This window comes from Triticum dicoccoides, chromosome 7B (genome assembly GCF_002162155.2).
Source record: "Triticum dicoccoides isolate Atlit2015 ecotype Zavitan chromosome 7B, WEW_v2.0, whole genome shotgun sequence".
In the NCBI taxonomy this organism is placed as follows: Eukaryota; Viridiplantae; Streptophyta; class Magnoliopsida; order Poales; family Poaceae; genus Triticum; species Triticum dicoccoides.
Genome location: NC_041393.1, coordinates 752,022,795 through 752,048,282, shown reverse-complemented (window position 1 = coordinate 752,048,282; position 25,488 = coordinate 752,022,795). Strand labels below are relative to the sequence as shown.

Here is a 25,488-nt window from a genome sequence, read left to right as displayed (position 1 = left end):
GACATTGTTGAAGTCGCGCTATCTTCTTCAGAATTCTTCATTAAACCTGCATTTTCTTTGCGGGTACATTGAACGTGCATTTGATGTGGCTCTCGTGGCATAAACTACTACCTTCGTTCCTAAATATATGTCGTTGTGGCAGTGACATATACTCCCTCCGTTCCAAAATAGATGACTCAACTTTGTACTAACTTTAGTATAAAGTTGGGTCATCTATTTTGGAACGGAGGGAGTATTTAGGAATGGAAGTAATACATGCAACGGCGTACACATTTTCTTTTTGAAAAGAAAATGATCTCTAGACTTCCAAATATTCCATAGAGTAGTGAAAATTGAGGCTACGTTTAAGTGGAGATGCTGAGAGGACGAGATCAGCAGAGGGATACAAATTAGTGTTTGTGCTTAATTAGCGGAGCACTTGCCAGCCCTGAATCTACATCGTCGTGCAGGAATTTGTCATGACATCAAATGTATGCACCAAATCCATGAACCTAACTACTCCTACTAGTACTAGTATAGTAGATCATCTTTCCGTACGTTACGGTTCAAGTAGGGAGTAGTAAACTGGGCAAGTCGCCGCGCAGAAACGGCAAGGAACGGACGTAAAAACGGAACGTGTTTAGCCTTTCCTAAAAGCCCCCAGACCGCGTCAACCCCCGCCCAATCATACGCGCCCACATGTCCGCCTTCCCGTCCCAAGTCCACCCCACCCTCATCGCCCCCCTCCCCCGCCTCCTCCTTTATTAACCGCGCCACCTCCTCCCCTGCTTCCCACACGCTCTGCTTCCTCCCCGACTCTCAACCCGAAAGAAAGCTCAGGCCTTTCTCTTTCCCCACACACCACCCACCAGTCTCCTCCCGCCTGAACCCCCATTAATTCCTCGGCACCGGAGAAGAGATCCCCCGTCCTCTGACGCCAGCGGCCATGTCCGTCATGCGGGTTCTTGCGCTGCTGGCGGCGGCGGCGCTGGTGGCCGCGGCGCCGGCGCGCGTGGGCGCGGCGGGGGCGTGCACGGCGGAGAAGTTCTCCAAGAACCGCGTGTACGCGGCCTGCACCGACCTGCCCACCCTGGGCGCGTCCGTGCACTGGACCTACGACCCAGCGGCGTCCTCCCTGTCCGTGGCGTTCGTCGCCGCGCCGCCCTCGGCCGGCGGCTGGGTCGCCTGGGGGCTCAACCCCACCGGCGACGGCATGAGCGGCACGCAGGCGCTCGTCGCCTCGCCCACGGGCGGTGGCGGCGCGTACGGCGTCCAGACGTTCGACATCCAGGGCACCTCGCTCGGATCGCCGGGCCGCATCGCCTACAAGACGTCCGACCTCGCCGCCGAGGTCGGCGCCGACGGCCGCGTCCAGATGTTCGGGAAGCTCGCGCTCCAGAACGGCACCGGGGAGGTGAACCAGGTCTGGCAGGTGGGCCCAGCGTCGAGCGGGAGCATCGGCATACACGCCATGGCCGCTGCCAACATGGGGGCCAAGGGGAAGCTCAACCTCGTCACGGGGGCGACCACCGCCGTCAGCGGAGGCAGCATCCTCAGGAAGAAAAATGTGAGCATTCTACCCAGAATTTATTGATTTGATTCCACATTTATGCCTTTATAAGCAAGTTTTTCGTTCCTTTCAAATGCTTTATTATATACTTTGGCTTCAGTTTGGCAATCGTAACGCAAACTAAAATTGTACGACAAGAGACATTCACTACAGAAACAACAGTATGATCAAAATATGGGGAGTAAAAAACTCTGTGAAGCTCGCAGTTTCTGGCAAAGTAACGGGGACAATTTTCACCTTTTAACATAAGCTATAATCTTATTTTTATTTTCAACTTTTCTACTCCCTTCGTCCGGAAATACTTGTCCTAGAAATTGATAAAATGGATGTATCTATAACTAAAATAAGTCTAAATGCAAACATTTCGGGGACAAGTATTTCCGGACGGAGGGAGTACGAGCGAGTAACTGTAGCTGTCGAAGCGGTTTACTGCAATGTTTAAACAGGAGTAAACCACATGAATCGGTTTTGCACTATGCTGGTGTAGTGGCAAGAACATGGAAATACCATCAATTTTGTGTGCTCCTAACGGACACCTCATAAGAAAACTGTGCCTGTTGCCATGTGAAATCGCACATGCAGATGCCTAATTAACTAGTGTACTTGTTGGTATGAGTTGACTCCGATCTGAAGATACATCCGCTCCTGGTACGTTGACTCTGTGTGTCACATGCCACATGGTTTCTTCTGTTCCATGCACTTTGAAATTTTATACACTGGGGTTGAACTTTTCTTGCCTGGCTAGATTTCTTCCTGCCTTGGTGGACTTTGATGTTTTGATCAGTCTAATTGTTGATAGCTACATCTGCATGTTCATTCATGGCATTGACATTGAAGTTCTCTCCCCAGCCTTAGCCCTTAGGCTGGTAAAAATAAATCCACTAGTCCCTATTGATACACATACATACATACTCCCTCCGTTCGAAAATACTTGTCATCAAAATGGACAAAAGGGGATGTATCTAGAACTAAGATACATCTAGATACACCCCCTTTTATTCATTTTGATGACAAGTATTTCCAGACGGAGGGAGTATAAAACAGAGGATACATTGATACACATACATACATATAAACAGAGGATACTGAAGTTACCGTGATTGAGTACTAATTTTTTATCAAAAGATTGTCAATTCTTACCCCTGTTTTTTCTTCTTCTGCAGACCCATGGAATTCTGAATGCTGTTAGCTGGGGGATTCTTCTCCCAATGGGAGCCATAGTTGCTAGATACCTCAAGACATTCAAATCAGCCGACCCTGCTTGGTTCTACCTTCACGTTGCTTGCCAGCTGATTGGGTATGCTGTGGGAGTATCTGGCTGGGCCACCGGTATTCATCTAGGAAATCTGTCCAAGGGAATCACCTACTCGCTTCACAGGAACATCGGGATCGCTGTATTTGCTCTTGGTACCGTTCAGGTATATGATCTTCACATTCCCAATTCCTCTCTCTATTATTGTGCACCACAGTTTGGAGCATTTTTGTGCACCACAGTTTGCAATGACAGTTGCCTAGCGGGGAGCTTACTAACCACATTTTTGGTGTGCTATAGATCTTTGCACTGTTCCTGAGGCCGAAGAAGGATCACAAGCTGCGCGTGTACTGGAACGTGTACCACCACTCGGTGGGCTACACCATCATCATCCTGGGCATCGTCAACATCTTCAAGGGCATGAGCATCCTGGACGTGGCGCAGAAGTGGAAGACTGGGTACATCATCGCCATCGGCATCCTGGGCGGCATCGCCGTGGTGCTGGAGGTGATCACCTGGGGCATCGTGCTGAAGAGGAGGAAGACGGAGGACAAGGCCTACAACGGCAGCGCCAACAACAACAACGGCCATCTGCCGATGTGACGCGATGCGATTCTTTCTCGGTGACGAGAAATCTATGGGTTGTGTTGAGTTGAGCTGCGTGTGTGTGAGCATGGATTGGCAGATATTTAGGTTAGGGTCGGGCCTTAGTGGTCTTCGGTCTCTCTGTTTCTTTTTGTATGATGATGATGATTGATAGATGTGTGTATAGTACTGCTGCACATTATATTAATTATTATACTGGAATGAGAGAGAGGAGATGCTGGCCGATGGATAGTTGGATACTTGTTGTGCCTGCATCTTGGTTTGTTTTGGTCTGAACTATACTTGTTGTGGCATATGCTGAGCTGATGATCATCATCACCCACTTGTTTTATACTTACTTTTGTGAAAGCCGGGAGACGTGTCCCGGTGGTGGTTGGTGAAGCAGAAGCAGAAGCAGGGAAGATGCAAAATGTTTCTGCAGTGAGTGGAAGCATGATCTCTCTAGAAAGGAGGTGACACGGGTAGCAGGCGTCAAGTACACTGAATTTGTTTCTTCAAGGCCAGGGAAAGCGAATGCAGAGTTCTTTCACTTTTGTATTTCCCACAGGATATTTGGTTGTTAGCTGGAGTAATTTATACAGGGGAGAGGGAACATGTGGCTCTTCTGGTGCTAGTGTAGTACGTATGTGCAACTTTCCCACTGCATGAGTGGGCCTGGTGGCGGATCTGTCCATACGTGTACCGGTACGAATGAACAAGATTGGCAGTGGCGTGCGGTGGGTGGTTCACTTGAGCGGCAGAAATCACAGATTTGACCTGAGGCAGAAATCAAATCACAAACTGACCTGTTCAGAAAAAAATTTCACTCTGCTGACCCTTTGGTGTGGCGCCCGACATCTGGGCGCCGCACCCTACTGTGCAGCGCCTTTCCCTTAGGCGTCGCACATCCTACCAGCGTGGCAGCCCTGGTCCAGTTGCGGCCCCACACGCACCTGTGCAGCGCCTAAGAGCTAGGCGCCACACTTTGACGTGCAGCGCCTAGCCCTTGGGCGCTGCACAGTGACTTAAGCGCGGCCGTCCCAGCCCGACCAGGTAGTTCTTCATCTCTCCGCTCTCTGGACAGAGAGCAGCGGCGGCGGCGGCGCCCCCATCTAATCCCCCCACACCCCTCTCAGATCTGAAGTTTTGATCTGTGGATTCGATCCCCAATCCATCCTACTAGGTAAGCTCTTCCCTTCTCTTTCTTTTGCTCCGTAAATTTGTTGCCATTCTAGAGATTTGTCCATGATTTGATGGAACCCTTGATTTGTTTGGTTTGCTCGATTTAGGATGTGTATTCATATTGGTAGTACCGTTGTGTTATTTATTAGTTCACAATATATGATTCTTGTTGTTGAAACCCTAGATTGTTTAGTTTTTTTAGATATATATGAGATGCCTATTTTTATAGATAACTATGAGATGTTGATTTTTGTAGACATATATGAGAAGTTTGTTTAGATATATATTAGATGTTCAGTTTATTTCAAATATTAGATGTTGAGTTTATTTGAAATATTAGATGTTTAGTTTATTTGAACACATATGACATATTCATTGTGTGAGAAGGAGATGTTGAGATTCTTGTAGTTGAACACATGTTATATGTTTAGTGTATACCGATATTTGAGATGAAGATGAACTTTTATATGTTTATTGTTTGAAATTGTAAGGATGGTTTGGCTTCTGGACAATGTCTACGACGTGCAACACCGGGCCTACATGATGCGCGAGAAGGATAAGGTAATAATGAGTAATCTAAATTTTTTGCAAATTTGCCTTTAGTTGAAATTTACATGCCCTAAGATTTGTCATTACTTGTTTTTTGCAGAAGCTTGAACCTCTGAAGATTCGGTATCACGGGGTCTCTGGTCCTGCCATGCCTTACGATGAGCGGTACACACCGTACATCAAGCAGGCAGGACTACTCCCGTGGATTCTGTTGGTTAGCCGGTCCACGCCGAATCTGAACGCTCCACTGGTGTCCGCTCTTGTTGATCGGTGGAGGCCAGAGACCCACAGTTTCCATCTTCGGACCGGGGAGATGACCGTGACGCTCGAGGATGTCTCGTTGATCACCGGTCTTGCTATCGACGGGAGGCCTCTATGTATGAGCACCGATTCTGATGGGTGGCGCGAGCAGATGATTGCTCTTATCGGTATGGCTCCTACCGAGGCTGAGGATGATGTAGAGGAGGGAGAAGAGAAGAAGAAGAGGGAAAGGAAGGCAGCCGGAGCTGCTTTCACGTGGATTCAAAATAACTTTGCGACGTGCCCTCCGGATGCAACTGATGATGTGATCCAGACACATGCTCGTGTGTATATGTGGTACATTGTGTCGAGGACTTTGTTTCCTGACTCCACTGGTAAGAACGCTCCATGGATGTGGCTGAAGGCGTTGACCGTCTTCGATAGCAAATGGAGCTGGGGTTCAGCGACTCTTGCCTACTTGTACCGACAGGTAGTTGGTCTGTTTTGTGATCAACTCATTTATTCATTAGCAATGCAAGCTTGCTGTCAAGTTAACATTGTTTTTCTTTCATATGTAGCTGGATGATGCGTGTTGCAGGATCACACCTAGTGCAGGCATTGGTGGTAATCTGCTTCTACTTTTTGTATGGAGCTGGGAGCGTCTGCCTGTTGGACGCCCGAAGAGCGTCAGGTTTGATCCTTGGTATGCAAATGAACATGACGAATTACGGCGCCCCACGTGGGCTTACAAGTGGGATATCGTTTCCAAGATGACGAACGATGTCAATCTCATGTACCAAAAGTACATTGCCGAGTTGGACACGATTACGCCTGAGCAGGTAAGGAGGTCATTACTTTAGTCCTTTCTCATGCTTGCTTGAAAAATAGTTATCAAATTTGCATTGTTGCCCTGTTTCATAGGTGGAATGGCAGCCATATGACGCGGGTGAGAGCTTGGGGTACACCACGGAGTTCCGCCTCAACCCGATGTGCTTGCGGGATAAGGATATCTGGCTTATGCGGTGCCCACTGATATGCAACTGGGCGGTTGAGTTTCATTTGCCGCATCGCGTGTATCGTCAGTTTGGTCTTTTCCAGCCTCACCCGCCGGATTGAGTGGACACGGATAAAGCACTTCATAGGTAAGAGAGCATGTGTGCGTATTGTCTAATCATCGGGACTCCTTTTGATTGTGCTAATGTTTGGTTTTATACCACGCAGGTTGGACAGGAGAAGGCAACGGAAGATAAAGGACTGGGCCAAGCATCATTCTGCGTATGTTACCCGCTTCCAGCTTTGTGTGGAGCAAGCTCGTAGCACTGCACGCGCCCCGCTTCGTGAGCACAACTCACTTGCTTTTGATAACTACTTACGATGATTTATTGGAACTACTCGAGTTGAGATATGCCCGCCGGCATATAATGAGGATATTCTTGAAGAACCCGTAAACTTTGAGGATCTAGCAAAGGGGAAGTACAACAGAGATGTCAGGCTAGGGCAAGGAGTCCCTGCTGTTCCGGTGATTAACTATGTGGTAAAGTGTTCCCCTCTTTACTTTCCTGTTGACCGTATTACACATGTTTGAATGGCTAACGCATTCATTTTTTCTCATCCGCAGCGCACCGAGATCAAGAAAGCAGCTGATGAGAGCCAGTCTATTCTGGAGAAGACACCAGTTGGAACTGGCAATGATGATGGTTCACTACGAGCATTCCTCAAGGTACATATCGCATTCACTATGAGAGCCACTCTATGTTGCGAAGTTTGATATCTTACACACTTGTTCATGTTACAGCGTCAGGCCAAGAAGTTAAGGCGGTTATCGAACCTTCTCGGTTGCCGTGATCCTGAATATGATGAACCATCTGCCTCTAGGTCTGGTACACCATCAGACCCCGCACCTCACCATGAGGGGGACGATGTGAGTTCCTCAAATGCTTATATGGATGATGAGGGTGGGATCACCCAAGAGGTATGACTAATCCTTTAGATGTGATTCTCACTAGATTACGACATCGGCCTTCACCATATTGTTTCGTTGTGTGATAGGGCGATGAGCTTGATGATGACATGACTTTAGCGGACGCTCAAGCTCGGTCCGCATATGTGTTCAAGCCTAGACAGCCCAGACGCCGGTACACGCCCAACGACTATGACAACAGAGGCAACCCAAAGGTGGTCGTAGGGACCTCGCGGATGGCTAGCTTGGATGATGAGGCGGAGGAGGAGGCGGAGGCGGAGGAGGAAGTGCACGAAGAGGATCCTCGTGCTCCTAAGAAGAAGAAGCTTGCCTGCAGGCGTGCCACCAGGAACACGCGCGGAAGGCATTAGTGCTTGTTCATGTTAATTGTAGCCGTCCAAAATGCCACATAATCATATTCAAATTAAATGCAGGCGTCCAAAACACAGAAATAGTAGTCTAAATCACATAGTCATACACACATAGCACATATATTTGTCCAAATCACATAGTCATACACACATAGGGATCTCACATAGTCATACACAGAAATATTAGTCCCCTCACATAGTCATACACACATAGCACATATACTTGTCCAAATCACGGTCCATGTAGTTTCTTATTCTTCTCCCTCCTCCCACCACCAAGGGATCTCACCTTCCCCCTCCGTGTCCTCCACCCCCTTCATTGTTTCCATACCTATGAAAATGGCAATATAATAGTTAGTCACACAATACAAAATGACAACACAAGCATTGAGCCAAAAGAACAAGATCATAGTAAGTCACATACGGCAATGGTCCATTGAGCCAAGAGAACATCCCTCCACTACGGCCGCCGCCAAGGCCAAGATCACCACTGCCTCCACCATCACCACTGCCTCCATCATCACCACGGCCTACACCACCACCGCGGCCTCTACCGCCACCACCACGGCCTATACCACCACCACCACCACGGACTCTACCAGCAGCACGGCCAAGACCACCACCACGACCTCTACCACCACCACGGCCAAGACCTTCACCACGACCAACACCATCACCACGACCTCTACCACCAGCACGACCAAGACCATCACCACGGCCAAGACCTTCACCACGACCAAGACCATCACCACGACCTCTACCACCACCACGGCCAAGACCTTCACCACGGCCAAGACCATCAACACGACCAAGACCACCACCACGCCCTCTTCTAAGACCAAGATGACTCCCTCTTTGTTGCCTAGTTCCTCGTTGGCTTGTTTGATTTGAGTGGTTTGGCACTTCACCACTTGTTTGACTTGGTTGGCTACCCCTTGGTTCACTTGGTTGGCTATCATTTGTTTGGCTTGTGCTTGCATCATTTTTCTTTGATCTCTTTCTTGGTTTGGGACAAGTTCTTGTGTTGTGTCCCCCATTACTGCAGCCCCCACAACGGGATTGCTCACGAGGCTCTTGGAATTGGCCGGTGCCGTATTCTCCACCACCACCATGGCCCCATCCGTCCATGTCACCTCTAAGACGCTTTGTCTTACGTCTTCCCCGTCTAACGATCTTCAATTGCGGGTCCGGCCATAGTTAAACTCCATGATACTCCAGCCATTGTGATTGGTCCAAGTATGGCTGGAACCATGGAGTCCATGTATTCTTTACCGTCATGATTGAGAACTCGGACTCCCTCACGATAAGAGGGTGATTGACGTCCACATTCCTAACCCGGGATGCATTTAACAAGTGCGAGCATGGAAGATGAAGCAAAGACGGCCTCATGCAGCTGCAATCACACCGTGTTAGGGAGACCTTGAAAGCCCGGCCTCCGTGTTGGCGGCCATCGTTTGTGGTTCCTCCGGGCTCTTTCACCTCATACTTCCACTCGTTTTCGTCATATAGTACAGCTTCTTCGGAGTCTGCCTTTCGTGATTGAAATTCCAACCATTCTTCAACCTTTGGTGGGAAATTGTACTTGTGCTTATCCTTGTTCTCACCAGCAATCTGCTTATCAGTCTCCATTGAGTGCTTTAAAAAGTATTCATTCAACTTGTCAAATGTGTATTGAACTATTGCCGTCACGGGTAATGCACGTACACCCTTGAGCACCTTATTGAAGCATTCTGCCATATTGCTTGTCATTTGACCGTACCTCCGGCCATCTTCATCGAACGCACGTGCCCACATATTCCTTTCGGCAATGTTCTTATTCAGAAACTCCTGACCGCCGGGGTCAAGTTTCTTGTGTCTGAGCAATGCATTGAACAATGTGGAAAACCACTTGTTGGTGAAAGCGAGACAACAATCCTGAAGATCATCGGCCAACTCCTTGATACCACATGCCCTATAGAAGTTTGCACAAAAGTGCCTCATGCACCATCGATGATGCAACTTTGTATGTCCGGGAATGTCAACCACCACCGCATTTAGAATTCCAGGATGGCGATCCGATATGACACAAATTTCCCTTTCAGCAGGTAATACCCTTGTTCTCAGTTGACGCAAGAACCACTCCCAGTTATCATTGTTCTCCACCTCAACCAAAGCGAAAGCCAAAGGCAACACCCGGTTATTGGCATCACTTGCTATTGCAACCAATAAAGTGCCCTTGTATTGTTCGGTCAAGAACGTGCCATCAATGGCGATGACGGGCCGACAATGCTCAAAAGCCCTCACGCATTGCTCAAAGGCCCAAAATGCACGGCCAAATACTCGGACGGTCCTCCCGTTATGAATCAATGTTTGGTGCCCATGAGGCTCAACCACGTGAACCATGCCTGGGTTTGTGGCGGCCATAGCTAACAACAACCTAGGGAGTCGGTTGTATGCTTCCTCCCAATTGCCATACAACATCTTGAATGCGGCTTGCTTCGCCTTCCATGCCTTGCCGTACTTCACCTTGTAATGAAAGATGGCTTTCACAAGGTCAATGACACTCTTGATGCTCATTGTTGGAAGTGTGGATATTTGGTTGGACAGCCTGTAAGCAATGAACTCGGACGTGAGTTGTCTGTGTTGTTGGTACACAAGCTTGCCATCCGCATTCTTGTGCCGGCACATGTGAGTTGGTAGACAACTCACTATGCGCCAAGTAGGACCTCCTTTCCATGGCCTTGCACGCACAATCCATGGACATGTTGGCACTTCACATTTGACCGTGTAACGCACATTCACGTCTGAGTTGGCCACTTTATGTGGACGATAATGTGTAACCGAGTAGTTGTCGAGCCACATCTTCAATTCCAAGAAGGATTGAAACTCACAACCGGGATATATCCCGTTCTTGCCGTCTTCCAAATCACGGTGAGAACTTGGCCTAGCTCCAAGAGATATGCATTTTCCACCATCCACAACGGCTTCATCCGCGAGACTAAGATCCTTGAACAATGGTGTCTTGTGATCCCGCCCGAATACCTTCTTGAATGCTTCGGCCTCCTTCGGTGTGAACCCCTCCCCATCAACTTCTTCATCAGGACCATCGTCATCCAAGTCCGATGCATATGCACGGGAAAAAGGGATGGATTGGTCCATTGTCTCTTGCACATGATATTGGTCGAGATCACCCACATTGTTGTCATGGAGGTCAACTTCGTTGTCATCCTCCTCGTACTCATCATTCTCCTCTTCAAAACCTTCATTTTGGTTGTTTGGAGTCGGGTTCAATGTTGGCCAATCTTCTTGCGTGAATTGAGGTTCACTCATTTGATCTTGGTTCATGGGTGGGGGAGTGCTAGCAACCAACGGGAAGGGGTTCCGGTTCAAGTCTAAATTCAAAGTAGACTCAACCTTCTTGGAGGCAAATAACTCAAGAGCCTTGTCTAGAGATTCAACAACCGTCTCCTTGTATGCAACCCAACGTTGCTCGGAGTCCACACGCATTATCTTCCAACGGATGTGCATTCCTAAACCAACATTATGCCTTCCCTCGAACTCAACAACGTCACTTGGGTCCATCCAATTCAAATCTTTCCTCACTTGTTTCAAAAGCTCCGCATAGCTAGGACTACTCTCAAACACCATGTCAAGCTCATCCGGGTTCGTCTCAACATTGCCTTTCAAAAAGGCCTCTTTATCCACATGATGAACATAAACACATGTTCTCCCCATCCCTACAATAATCAAAAACACACATATATCAAGTAAATACTTAAGAAAAATATTTGCACACATATGCCCTAACATATATATGAATTAATAACCCTAACCCCCACATAACAATAACCACAACCCTAACACCAACATAACCCTAACACCAACATCAAACACACATAACCCTAACCCTAGCATATTATGGAAGCCTAAACAACCCAAATTAGCAAAGAAATATAACATCATTCAACACAAATTTCCAAATCCTATCAAAATCTAGGGTTTCCCCAAACTAGCAAGATTTGAGCAAATGTGACAATTCCTATGGATGAAAACGAGGGGATCAGAGGAGATTACCTTAAGGGAGGGGTTGGCTTCGAAATCCACGGTGTGTGGCGGATTTGCAAGATTTGAGAAGGATTTGAGAGGGGGGAGAGGGGAAGAGAGGAGGGCCGCAAGTCTAAGGGTTTGGGTCGGGTGGGGGTGTGTGGGGTGGGGGTGGGAGGGGAGAGAGGATGGGGCCAGCCCAAGTGGAACACAGACTGTGCAGCGCCCAAGAGATAGGCGCTGCACATTACAGGTGTGTGGCGCCTAGCTTTTAGGCGCTGCACAGGTGCGTGTGGGGCCGCAACTGGACCAGGGCTGCCACGCTGGCAGGATGTGCGACGCCTAAGCTAAGGGCGCTGCACAGTAGGGTGCGGCGCCCGACTGTCGGGCGCCACACCAAAGGGTCAGCAGAGTGAAATTTTTTCGTGACCAGGTCAGTTTGTGATTTGATTTCTGCCTGAGGTCAGATATGTGATTTCTGCCCACTTGAGCTGAGAAGAGAAGCGAACGGATGAGGAATTGGAGAGGGCGTGTGTGGCGCTAGATTTAGTGCAGGTCGATTCATACATACGGCCTTTCTCGTGCCAGAATAGCTTGTGGCAACCGCAAAAAAGAAAAGTACGGAAAGCTAAGATTCCAGCTTGACGGAACAAGGAGACGTGCGCCTAGCGCAAAGGATCATCCGCAGGCTGCAGCGACCCATCGAGACATTCATATCGCTGTACAGGCTGACTGACGCCGCGTTGTCCTTTTTCCATCGCCGGCTTTGATGCTATCTTTTCATACATACTAGTACATGCAAGAGGACCATTGTTGCACCTCTGCGTGTTGAACGGAAGATATGCGAGGAAAAGTGCGCCTAGTGCAAAGGATCATCCGCAGGCGGCAGCAGCCCATCATGGAGACGTATTTATTCATATCGCGCTGTCCTTTGTCCGTTGGCGGCTAATGCTACACACTATTTTCATGCAAGAGGAACACTTGCATCTCTGCTGTTGAACGGAAAATACGCCGGCAGGGAAATGGACCAGCCCCCAAGACGCCACCGCGTGTCAGGCGGAAGCCGCCGAGCAGAGCACCGCGCACGCGGCGCATACCGCTGAGCACCAGATTCCATCGCCGTCTCGGCTTTCTCCCTCCAGTCAGTCTCAACGCGGCGGTGGGAGAGCCCGGAGGCCATGGCTGGCGCGTACGCGTGGCTCGATTGCGCCGCGACCTCAGGCCAACTCCAACAAGACCCCAAATCGTCCGCGTTCGTTGGGGGTAAAACTCGCCCCAACTCTAAACCGCAAACGGACAAAGTCGTCCGCGAATGTCCGTTTTGGTTCGGTCCGACCCCAAACCTAACGAAAAGTTGGGCAACAAATGCGTCTGTGCGGACACGGACGGACGCTCTCGCGGATTGCCACCGTCCGCTACGTCCGCCCGCTGGCCCACGAATCAGTGAGACTGCCTCCGATCCCTCTCGACGCGATAGTTGTCGCGCTCGCCAGCCCCGCCGCCCGCCCGCTCCGCTCTCGCGCCGCCGCCGCCCACCGCGCGCGCCAGCCGTCGCTAGAGGCCGGCCTCGCGGTGCGCCACGTTGCCCACGTCCACGCCGGGACGGGGTAGACAAGCGTTGAGGAGGGACGTAGTGGGCCAACGGCTAGGCGGGTCGGCCTGTGGGGGCCGGTTCGGCGGGTCTGGAACGACCTCGGGGTGGGCTACATGGGCGGGCGGCACTGCGGAGGACAGGCGCGACGTGGGCACTGCTCGCGCGGACGAGCTGCAACTTGACGGAGGCGTTCATGGGGAGGAGAGCAGCGAGCCGTGGCATGGCGGGGCGCGGCGGCAAGGCGGAGGAGCTCGGCGTGGGCTTGGGCGTGCCCGTTTGGGGTCGGGGCGCCTCCTGTGCGTTGGGTGCAGATGCTCCTGACGCTTGTTAGCTCCCAGGACGTCCGCCCTAATCGATCTCCAAACGAACAAAAGCGGACGTCCGTTTGGGGTTTAGCATTGAAGTTGGCGTGAGGTCCGTCCACGCCGCGTACGTCGACATACCGTGAAAGATTATTCCGCTTTCGTCCGTCTGTTGTATGTTCCTCGTCGGAATGGGGAGGATGATTTGGACCGCCCTGCATTCCTGCTTGCTCGTTCTGGCTGCAACCTTGCCCGCTAATTTTGATGGGCATGTTTATGAGCGGTTCGTTACGCACGGCACGGATCAATTTTAGCGTCTATCTAGTCTGGGCCAGCCAATAAATACTAGTGTTGCGTTGAAAAAGAAGACATGAATTTTCAATACGTAACTCCAGAAGTAGTACTACTCCGACAAGTCAGTCTGACTCTGTCCAGTTGGTAGGAACGTCTGGACTCGAGTTCCAGTAGGTAGGAGCGGTAGTGAGGGATAGTAGTAGACCGCAACATACCAATTATTATAAATAGTTGTTTGGTCTCCCGGAAGAGAATTTTGTGTCTTTAGATGAGTCTAGGGTTGAGGATGTTCCTCAACTTGAGACTGCCGAGAATGAGCTCCTGACTGCTCCTTTCTCTGAAAAAGAGGTGTTTGATGCCATTGCACAGATGGAGAATAATAAGGCTCCAGGACCAGATGGGTTTCCGGCGGAGTTCTACAAAAAGTGTTGGCATTTTATTAAGGGTAATTTGATGCCCATGTTCCAGGAGTTTTTTGAGGGACAGCTTCAGTTGTTTAAGCTGAATTTTGGAACGATAACTCTTCTTCCTAAGAGGACAGAAGCGGTTCGCATTGAGCAGTTCAGACCTATATGTCTGCTTAATGTGAGTTTCAAGATCTTCACCAAGGTCGGGACAAATAGACTTACGCAGATTGCGCACTCTGTGGTTCATCCGTCCCAGACTGCTTTCATGCCTGATCGAAACATCCTTGAAGGGGTTGTTGTCTTGCATGAAACGCTCCATGAAATCCACTCAAAAAAACTTGATGGCGTAGTTTTTAAAGTGGATTTTGAAAAAGCATATGATAAAGTGAAATAGCCTTTCCTTCAACAAGCTTTGCGTATGAAAGGTTTTGATCCGGCCTGGAGAAACCAGATTGATTCCTTTACGCAAAAAGGGAGTGTAGGGATTAAAGTGAATGACGACATAGGTCATTATTTCCAAACACACAAGGGGCTAAGGCAAGGAGACCCGATGTCACCGATCCTGTTTAATATAGTGGCTGATATGCTCACTATCTTAATAGGTCGGGCAAAGGATGCAGGACAGGTAGGTGGCCTGGTCCCACATCTAGTTGACGGAGGGATTTCCATTCTTTAGTATGCTGATGATACAATCATCTTTATGGAGCTCGACTTGGCGAAAGCAAGAAACATGAAGCTGCTGTTATGCTTATTTGAACAACTTTCTGGCCTCAAAATTAACTTTCACAAGAGTGAATTGTTTTGCTTTGGAAGAGCAAAGGAGGACCAGGACACGTATAAACAATTGTTCAGATGTGAATTGGGTTCCTTACCGTTTACGTACTTAGGTATACCCATTCATCATCGTAAGCTGTCTAACAGTGAGTGAAAATGCATCGAGGATCGCTTTGAAAAGAAATTGAGCTTTTGGAAAGGAAAGCTCATGTCATACGGAGGACGATTGATTCTGATTAATTCGGTCCTTACCAGTATGCCTATGTTTCTCTTATCCTTTTTCCAGGTTCCGGTGGGAGTCAGGAAAATGTTAGATTTCTACCGATCTCGGTTCTTTTGGCAGATTGACGACCTCAAACGAAAGTACAGGCTTGCTAAGTGGGATATAATATGTAGGCCGAAGGACCAAGGGGGTCTAGGCATTGAAAATTTGGAAGTTAAAAACATATGTCTCCTTAGCAAATGGCTTTTTAAACTTTCATCCGAGACGGAAGCTACTTGGGCTCAGATTTTGCGTAATAAGTATCTTTATGCTAAAACCTTGGCTCAGGTAAATGTAAGGCCTTCCGACTCACCTTTTTGGAAGGGTTTGATGAGAGTCAAACAGCTTTTTTTCAACAAGTCAAAATTTATTGTCGGGAATGGAGCCACTACGAGATTTTGGGAGGATACGTGGCTTGGGGAGACTCCCCTTGCACTTCAATATCCTACTTTGTACAACATTGTGCGACGTAGAGAAGCTTACGTTGCATCTGTTCTACAATCCACTCCCCTCAATATTAGTTTTCGGAGGACGCTAGTCGGAAATAGTTAGGAGGCTTGGCTCCACCTTGTTAGACGTTTAATGGAGGTTCGGCTGACCCAGCAACCAGATCAGCTGCAATGGAAACTAACTAAGAACGGTGCGTTCTCAGTTAAGTCTATGTATCTGGATGTCATTAACTCTAGCGTTGTCCCTTCATCGATTCATGTTTGGAGAGTCAAGATTCCCTTACGCATCAAAGTGTTTATGTGGTTTGCATAAACAAGTCATTTTGACTAAGGATAACCTGGCAAAACGCAACTGGATGGGCTCATCTAGGTGTAGCTTCTGCGATAATACCGAGAACATCAAACACCTCTTCCTCGAGTGTCCGTTGGCTAAGATTCTGTGGCGGTCGATTCATATTGCGTTTAATATTAATCAGCCCACCTCTATCAACATGTTATTTGGACCATGGCTTGATGGGGTTGATTCCGATACTGCAAGACACATTCGTGTTGGCGTTTGTGCTTTACTTTGGGCAGTATGGAACTGCAGAAATGATTTAGTTTTTAACAGATCAACAAACATTCACTTTTTGCAGGTTATCTTCAGGGCCACGGCATTCATCCGTATGTGGTCGCTACTCACCCCGACGGAGGCCAGGGAGCGTTTGGCTACTGCGTCTACCCGATGGGAGATGGTAGCGCGGGATATTTTCAATCGGTTTGGATGGCGGTCATGTAATAGGATAGGCATGTAGTGCTCCTATTGTGTTTGCCAGCCGGTTGTGGCTTAGGATTTCAGCTCTTTCGAGCTTTTACTTTTTTCTCGCACCAACATACTTGGAGACTTTGTTACTTGATTTTCTTTTTAATAATATGAGCCGTATGCATCTTTCTGATGCAGAGGCTGGGGTAAACCCCCTTTTTGGAAAAATAATAATTGGAGTGAGTTCAGTGAGAGAGTTAAATACACTCACAGTACCTGTACTCTTCGTATAAACTCACTTTGATCACTGTATTCTGTCAAACGCAAATTACGGTCATTATGTTAACCTCTGCTGCGCACCATACGGTCACTCGCGTCGAAAACGGCCGTATCTGGCCAGCTGGCATACGCTGACCGCTTTGACTGGTCTGTTTTTTGCATTTAGGTCCCTCCACTCCCAGCTGCATCGGCTGCGTCGCTTCGTTCCACTTCATGCCCCATCGCGGAGAGAAAAAAGGGGGAGCGGAGACAGCGGAGGCGATCGAGGTCGACTAGGGTTTCCCGTCGCGGCGGCTACCATGACCGGCGGAGGTGGTCCGTCGGCCGGAGCGAAAGACGCCGCCGACTCGCTGGATGCTGGAGGAAGCAGCAGCGAGCAGAAGCCCTTCCTCCGTCGACCTGATCATGCGCGGACGCCAGCATACGGTGAGCAATCTCGAGTCTTTTGTTCTTTGAGTTATATCTCAACTCTTTGTCGATTTGTTTGTAGGAGTCTCGATTTGTAGTGCGTCGAATCTGTCGATTTTGCTCTGTTAGGGTTAGATGAACGATTTTGCTCTGTTGCTCTGAAATAAAAGAGGGTTTTTGCTCTGTTTTTTGATTTTGCAGAGGAATACAACTATGATTACCCGTGCAGTTGAGGTATAAATCATGATGGTTTTTTCGTTGGTCAAGGTCGCTATAGGAGTTACTGCAGTGGGAAAACAGCTTGGTATGATTATGTGTCATCTGCAAAATTGAACATGTCTGAATTGGAAAGAATTGTTGAAGATTTGGGGTATGAGATGGCAGGCAGATTAGATGTGTATTGGTGTTTGCCAGGGTTACAAATTAGCACTGGTGGTTTGAGGAAAATGTACTCTCAAGATGCTTGTGATAATATCAGTGCTTGTGTGGTTTTTGGACATAATGAAATTCAGTTATATCTTGACCATGATCAGAGTTACAGGAACATTGATTGGGATAATGTTGTGGTCTTTCCTGTTAATGAGTTACCTCCTGTGATCAGTCCTAGGAAAGTAAAAGAGGAGAAATTTGCAGAGAGGATGGCTGAGCATAATATGGCAGAGGTGCAAGGTGAATATCATGCAGAGGAGGCTGGGAACATGGAAGATGGGCAAGCTGATGAGCAGCAATTCAATGAGGAAGAAATGGAACAGTATATGGCAGATGCAGAGGAAGATGATGTGGAACCTGATTTTGAAGAGGAAGAGGAGGAATATGCTGATGAAGAGGATGAGGTAGCTGCTGTGGAAGAGGAACAAGAGGAAGATGCTCAGTCAGCTGTAGATGATGGGAGTATCTCTCATGCTGCAAGAGAAGCTAGTGATTCAGACAATGAGGAAGGCTTTCTGGATAGTGATTATGCTATATCTGATGGAGATGCAGATCTTTTGGAAGATCAAGTTGAAGAAGTGGTAGTAGATATCAAAGGAAAGAAAGTTGTTGACACTGAACTTTCTTCTGATGAGGAAGATCTTCAGATGCCAGATTCAGATGAAGATGAGTTGAAGCACAACTTCAAGTCATTCAGGCCAGAAGATATGCATAACCCTGTGTTCAAAGTTGGACAACTCTTCCAATCACCAGAGATGTTAAGGAAAGCAATTAGAGAATACAGCTGCAAGAACAGAGTTGATATCTCATTACCAATAAATAATAGGAAAATAATTTCTGCCAGGTGTCAGGAAGGATGTACATGGTACTTATGGGCATCTCATGACAGCAGGACCAAGTGTATGATGATCAAGAGGATGACAAATGAGCACACTTGCTGCAAGAAGTGGAAAGTGAAAGCTTTTACTTCAAGATTTCTGTCAGAGAAGTATGTTGAGCATTTCAGGGCTGATGATCACATGAATATGAGGAACTTCAGCAGGATTGTCCAAAAAGATTGGAACATGACACCCACCAAAAGCAAATTGCAAAGAGCCAGGAGATTAGCAATGAAAGTTATACATGGAGATGAAGAAGAGCAGTATAATCTGCTATGGGACTATGCTAATGAAGTTAGGAGAAGTAATCCTGGTAGCACTTTCTATATCTCACTTGACAATGAAGAGAGATTTAGAAGGTGTTATTTCAGCCTTGATGCATGTAAAAGAGGATTTTTGGAGGGCTGTAGACCTGTCATTTGTCTTGATGGCTGCCATATCAAGACCAGGTATGGTGGTGTACTGCTAAGTGCCATTGGCATGGACCCTAATGATTGTATTTTCCCCTTGGCATTTGCTTATGTTGAAGTGGAAGACACCCACACCTGGACTTGGTTTCTTAGAGCTGTCAAGCAGGATCTTGCAATTATAAACACTGAGCCCTGGACAATTATGTCAGATAGACAAAAGGTAAATCCTGTTTGTATTCAGTTTCATTGATTTTCAGTTATAGAGGTGTTGTGTTAGTAGTATGCAATGCAGTTTCAGTTAGTAGTATGCAATGCAGTTTCAGTTAATAGTATGCAATGCACTTTCAATTAGTAGTATGTAATGCAGTTTCAATTAGTAGTATGCAATGCACTTTCAATTAATAGTATGCAATGCAGTTTCAGTTATTGTTTACTTCAAATCTGCCTGCAGGGACTGATCAATGCTGTGGAAGCCTTGTTTCCTCTCTCAAGTCATAGGTTTTGTGTGAGGCACTTATGGCAGAACTTCACAAGAGCTAGTCATAGAGGTGATGTGTTAAAAAATCAGTTGTGGAAATGTGCCAGAAGCACAACTATTACTTCTTGGGAAGAGAGCATGCAGGAGATGAAGGTTCTCAGCACAAGGGCATATGATTGGCTATATGATCTAGATCCCAACACTTGGGTGAGAGCATTTCAACCAGACTTTGTGAAATGTGACATTCTACTGAATAACAACTGTGAGGTGTTTAATAAGTAAGTGATCAGTGAGCTCACTCTCTATATCAAACAGATGCACAACTCCTATTTATTAGTGAGCTCACTATCTATATTTATGCATGCAGGTACATTCTAGAAGCAAGAGAATTGCCAGTCCTCTCTATGATTGACAGGATTAAGGGACAATTAACCAGCAGGATGGTCACAAAAAGTGAAGAGATGCTTAAGTGGAATTCTCCAATCTGCCCAAAGATTAAGAAAAGGTTGGACAAGAACACAGAACTATCTAACACATGCTATGCTGAATTAGCTGGAGATGGCATATATTCTGTAGAGGACAAAGGACACACTTACATTGTGGAGATAAATTGCAGCAGCTGCAGCTGTAGAAGATGGAACTTATCTGGAATTCCATGTCCCCACTCAATAGCATGCTGTAGGAGAGAGAGAATATCACCAATTGAGCTAGATCACAAGTGCTATTCCATTGAATTTTACCACAGGGCATACTCCCATTTTATTGTGCCTTGCAGAGATAGAAGAGAGTGGACAAAAATGAATGGATGTCCTATTGACCACCTCTTTATGTCAAAAAAGTTGGAAACCCAGGCCATAATAGGAGGAGGGCTCCTGAGGAAGTTGCAGATGGGAGAGGTGGAACTAGAATGACAAGACATGGTGTAGTTATTCACTGTGGGCACTGCAAACTACCTGGGCATAATAGGACTTCATGTTCTGATCTTAAAGCTAGAATACCACCTTATGTTCCTCCCCCAAAGCAGCAAGTTAGGAGAAGGAGAAGGACATCACCAATTGTTGAGGAAGAACAACAAGCATCTAATGTGGTTGAGGGGCAGCAAGAGTCAGCAGCTAATGCTGAAGAGGGGCAACCAGCAGAACAGACACAGGATGAGCCAGTCATAACACAGGATTTCACTGACCAAGTTCCTCTCTCTGCTGTCTACAATCATGATATGCTGAATGAAATGATGATGCAGGTACATTCCTGTTCTGTTCACTTTGACAAGCTTATTCTTTTAAAGCTTATTCTTTTGTCTTCTCCATGCTTTGATAGAAAGTGCATCAAGTTCAGTTTGTCTTCTCCATGCTTTGATAGAAAATGCATCAAGTTCAGTTTCACAAGCTTATTCTTTTAAAGCTTATTCATCTACATATATGTTGCAGAGACCTTTGCCAAAGACATCTACTTCTACTCCTAGGCCATTGCCAGATAGCTCTTTTATTGCTGCTGCTAGAGATGCACTAGGTACAGGAAGAGCAAGCACCTCTACAGCTGCAGGGGACCTTGCTATGAAAGCTGCAGCTATGAGAATTGCAAAGGAAAAAGTTTTTGCAGCCCAAAGAGATGCAACACTGGAGCAAAGGTATCAGTCCCATGAGATGCAAGCTGCTGCTGTGCTTGCCAGAAGAGAAGCAGAGAAGGCAAAGAAAGAAGCTGAGAAGACAAAGAAAAGAGAAGAAGCATTAGCAAGGAAAGAAGAAGAGAAGGCAAAGAAGAGAGCAGAAGCAATAGCAAAGAAAGATGAAGAGAAGGAAAGAAAAGCACAACAAATGGCAGCAGAGATAGAAGAAAGGAGGAAGGCTGCAATTGCAAGGAGAGAAGCACATGAACAAGCAAAGCAGAGGGAGGCTCAGGAAAAGTTAGCAGCTGCACAAGCAAAAAAGCAGCAGCAAAGAGGGCTGCTTCTGCACAAGCAAAAAAGAAAGAAGCAGCAACCAAGAAGCCCAAGAGGGTGAACATGTTTGATGAACTGAGATGAATGTTCATTCTGTACTTTAGTTGCTTAAGTATGGTGATTAGTAAAACTATGGTCTTCATTTTGTTGTTGAACAAAGCACTGATGATCTTCATTTTGATGCTCAGATGGAGCATGTAGTTGAGCTTCATTCTACTCTTACAAAATGCAGTATGAATCTCAACTTTGTAATGCTTCTGAATTGGATATTGATATGTCATGAAGCATATTGACCATGTTGATCCTTGTTTATGTGTCATATTCTGGTTATAATGTTTTGCAATGCTTATGTTCATGTTGATCATGTTGTGATGTTCATGTGTCAATGTTGATCATGCTCATGTGTCAATGTTGATCATGTTGTGATGTTGTGTTGATGATGAATGCATCGAGGCTCGAAGGCGAGTCGGAAGATTGTTGATGATGAATGCATCGAGGCTCGAAGGCGAGACGGAAGATTATTGATGATGAATGCATCGAGGCTCGAAGGCGAGACGGAAGATTGTTGATGATGAATGCATCGAGGCTCGAAGGCGAGTCAGAAGATTATTGATGATGAATGCATCGAGGCTCGAAGGCGAGACGGAAGATTATTATTCATAAATGTTTGCATGCATAAAACTTATATTCATATCCATCTTATCAAACACGTATCATAGGAAACACAAAGATCACATCGAACATAAATTTATTCATCACAAAGAACACAAAGATCACTTCATAAATTGCATAATTTCCTGCATACATATTACCCAGCACATGTCTTCATACACAAAGATCACATCTTCAAGACTGCAACTCCAAAGAACACAACAAGTGCAAACAGCAAAGCAACTATCATCTTCAACACAACCACAATCTCATTTCCTACTACAACTACAGACCTTCTCATCTCTTTTACCCCTTCTTGATCTTGCACCATACGATGGTCATGTCCCAGCCCTCCCTGATGCTCATCTCCTTCCTGCTGGCCATGCCCCTGCCCAACATGATGCCCATGCCCCCCCCCCAGATGGCCATATTTCACCAAATACAGAACATATGAGAGCTCCCAATGCCAAAAATCACAGCCCCCTTTCTTTGGCTGCACCGGAAACAATAACAAACCATGAACATTATGGATTTGCAGTGGAAACAGTAACACTATGGATTTGCAGTGGCAGAAATACTCACATTATGGTCCATGCATTTGTAGAAGAAGATGTTTGTATGCTTCGGGGTTTGCGACAAGAATCGCTTCACAAGCACGCCGCAGTCAGGGCACTTGATCAGAGGAAGCACAATAGCAGCAGCGCCAGACGAGCTCGCGCTGGACATGGCCTTCGTGGAGGAGCTTGCTGCGGAGGACGGCACAGAAAGCGGCGGGGGAGGACGGGACAGAAAGCGGCGGCGGAGGAGATATCCTGCGTGCCGGCGAGGATGCAGAGAGGCTCGACGGCGGCGTCGGCGAGGCCGAGACGGCTGGGCGGGCTAGGGATTTGGAGTGCGTGAGGAGGGGAGTGGGGAACGAACGCAGCTGGGAGTGGAGGGACCTAAATGCAAAAAACGGACCGGTCAAAGCGGTCAGCGTATGCCAGCTGGCCAGATACGGCTGTTTTCGACGCGAGTGACCGTATGGTGCGCAGTAGAGGTTAACATAATGACCGTAATTTGCGTTTGACAGAATACAGTAACCAAAGTGAGTTTATACGAAGAGTACAGATACTGTGAGTGTATTTAACTCTTCAGTGAGATTAGCCAAACCCAACTTAGCTACAACTGCTCTCTATCTTCTAGATTCATACAACTTAGCTACAACATACTTAGTTTGGAGAGCTGAGATTCCAGCTTCACGGAACAAGGAAACGTGCGCCTAGCGCAAAGGATCATCCGCCGGCTGCAGCAACCCATCATCGAGACATTCATATCGCCCTGCCCTTGGATCAAGTTTATGATCTGGAAGGCTTAGGCCCCTCCTAAGATCAAGTTTTTTGCTTGGTTGGCTATCCAAGACCGGATTTGGACAACCGACAGATTGAAGCGGCGCGGTTTGCAAAACTATGGACTTTGACCGCTTTGCAAACGTGTTGGTGAGACGGGTGCACACCTCTTCTACAAATGCCGCTACACCATAATGCTATTTTTTTTAGAAAAGGAGGAATCACCCCCGGCATCTGCATCTGAGAGATGCATGCGGCCATATTATTTATTATTCGCAAAGACTTTACAAAGAAATACAACAGTAAGCCCGAGGCCACCATCTAGACGACACCTGTCGCTACTCCTATCCTCTTGATGAAGGTGTGCTGAATGTCCGGGCGAAATACCAAACAGAGATCGCACAAAAGTCTAATCATCTAACGTAGGATGCCCCATCCAAAGCCACATAGGCGGGACTGGGTAACACTCCAGTCCGACGCAATCTCAGTGAGTACCACACGCACAAGCTGCAAAGGGCCGTCACCTCCGTCTTCCCTCGATCCATCCTCAAAGCATGTACTGATGTATCGACCTTGTCAGGCCTCTCTGCCATCGACGTCACCACGACGCCAGATAACGTCGATCTCCTGCGCGTGTCCAACGCCACACATCTAACGCCAAGCCTCCACTGCTCCATACCGCCGAGAACCGCCGCCATGAGTATGTAAAAATAAACACCGCTCCATCGAAGAAGCCATCCGCTGGTCCCTCGAGCCCGAGTGCAACTCCAAGAATGCCGTCTCCAAGGGGGTAACCATAAGGCTATGGAACTCGGTCATCCTTGAATTTGGTCTAGCGCACATGAACACCTCCTTTTGGCACTTGGATGGATCCGTTTTGGAATGGTGGGAAAAACAAACCTGCTTGCAAAATCCAAACCGACGAGCCTTGGCCTCACTTACAATGCTTGTCTCTTGGACAATCTGAAACGAGCGAATGCTCGGGTCTTCCGACGCAAAAGCGCGCCGCCTCCGGTCCTTCTCCGTGCTATCATCAACGACGTCAAGCTTTGGATTCTCGCGGGAGCTAAAAAACCAGGGTGTATTTTTGTGCGCGAGTAGTTGCCATGCCGGACATGTGTGTCATCTGTAACACTCTAAAACTCTTCTCTCTTGTTTAATAAATGAGGCAAATCTTTTGCCTCCGTTTCGTTTCGAAAAAAAAATATCGCGCTGTCCTTTGTCCATTGGCGGCTAATGCTATGCCCTACACTATTCTCATGCAAGAGGAACACTGTTGCAGTGTGGTGCTAGATTTAGTGCAGGTCGATTCGTACGGCCTTTCTCGTCGCAGAATTAGCTCGTGGCAGCCGCAACGAAAGAATCCAGCTTGAGGAAACAAGGGAACGTGCGCCTAGTGCAAAGGATCATCTGTAGGCTGCATCGACCCATCGAGGCATTCATATCTCTGTACGGTGACGCTGCGTTGTCCTTTTTCCATTGGCGGCTTTGATGCTAAAAAGCCACCGTGAGATGTGCTTATGCTATGTTTTCACACAAGAGGAACATTGTTGCATCTCCGCGTGTTGAACGGAAAATACGCCGGCACGGCAATGGACCAGCCCCCAAGACGCCACCGCGTGTCAGGGGGGAAGCCGCCGAGCACCACGCACGCAGCGCATACCGCCGAGCGCCAGATTCCATCGCCGTCTCGGCTTTCTCTCCCCAGTCAGCCTCAGCGCGGCGGTCGGAGAGTTCTGAACCCGTGGCCGCGATCCGAGGTCCGTCCACGCCGGCCGCGTACGTCGACATACCGCGAAGGTGAAAGATTCCCCCGCTCTCGTCCGTCCATTGCACGTTCCTGGATGCTTATGCAGAAATGCATGATTTAGACCGCCCTGCATCCCTGCTTGTTCCTTGTGGCGGCAAACCTTACCGGCGAATTCTGATGGGCGTTTTTTTAGAAAAGGAAGAAGACCCCGACCTCTGCATCTGAACGATGCATGCGGTCATTTTATTAATTATTCACACAAGACCTTTGTAGAATTCTGATGGGCGTGTTTCTTATAAACAGTTCGTTGCGCACGGCACCATTGAAAGTCAACGTCACTCTAGGCCAACCAATAAATAGTTACGTACGTTACAAAAGCAGAAGACTTACAAAAGCAGAAGAC

At 47.6% G+C, this 25,488-nt stretch overlaps 1 protein-coding gene across 1 annotated transcript; it reads left to right on the top strand.

Moving 5' to 3' along the window:
• Positions 1-761: 761 nt before the first annotated feature.
• On the top strand, positions 762-3,646 carry LOC119336916 (cytochrome b561 and DOMON domain-containing protein At4g12980-like). Its single transcript, XM_037609007.1, has 3 exons — positions 762-1,546; positions 2,713-2,967; positions 3,102-3,646. The coding sequence occupies exons 1-3, from the start codon at positions 926-928 to the stop codon at positions 3,402-3,404; spliced, it is 1,179 nt and encodes a 392-aa protein (XP_037464904.1). The 5' UTR covers positions 762-925; the 3' UTR covers positions 3,405-3,646.
• The last annotated feature ends 21,842 nt before the right edge of the window (positions 3,647-25,488 follow it).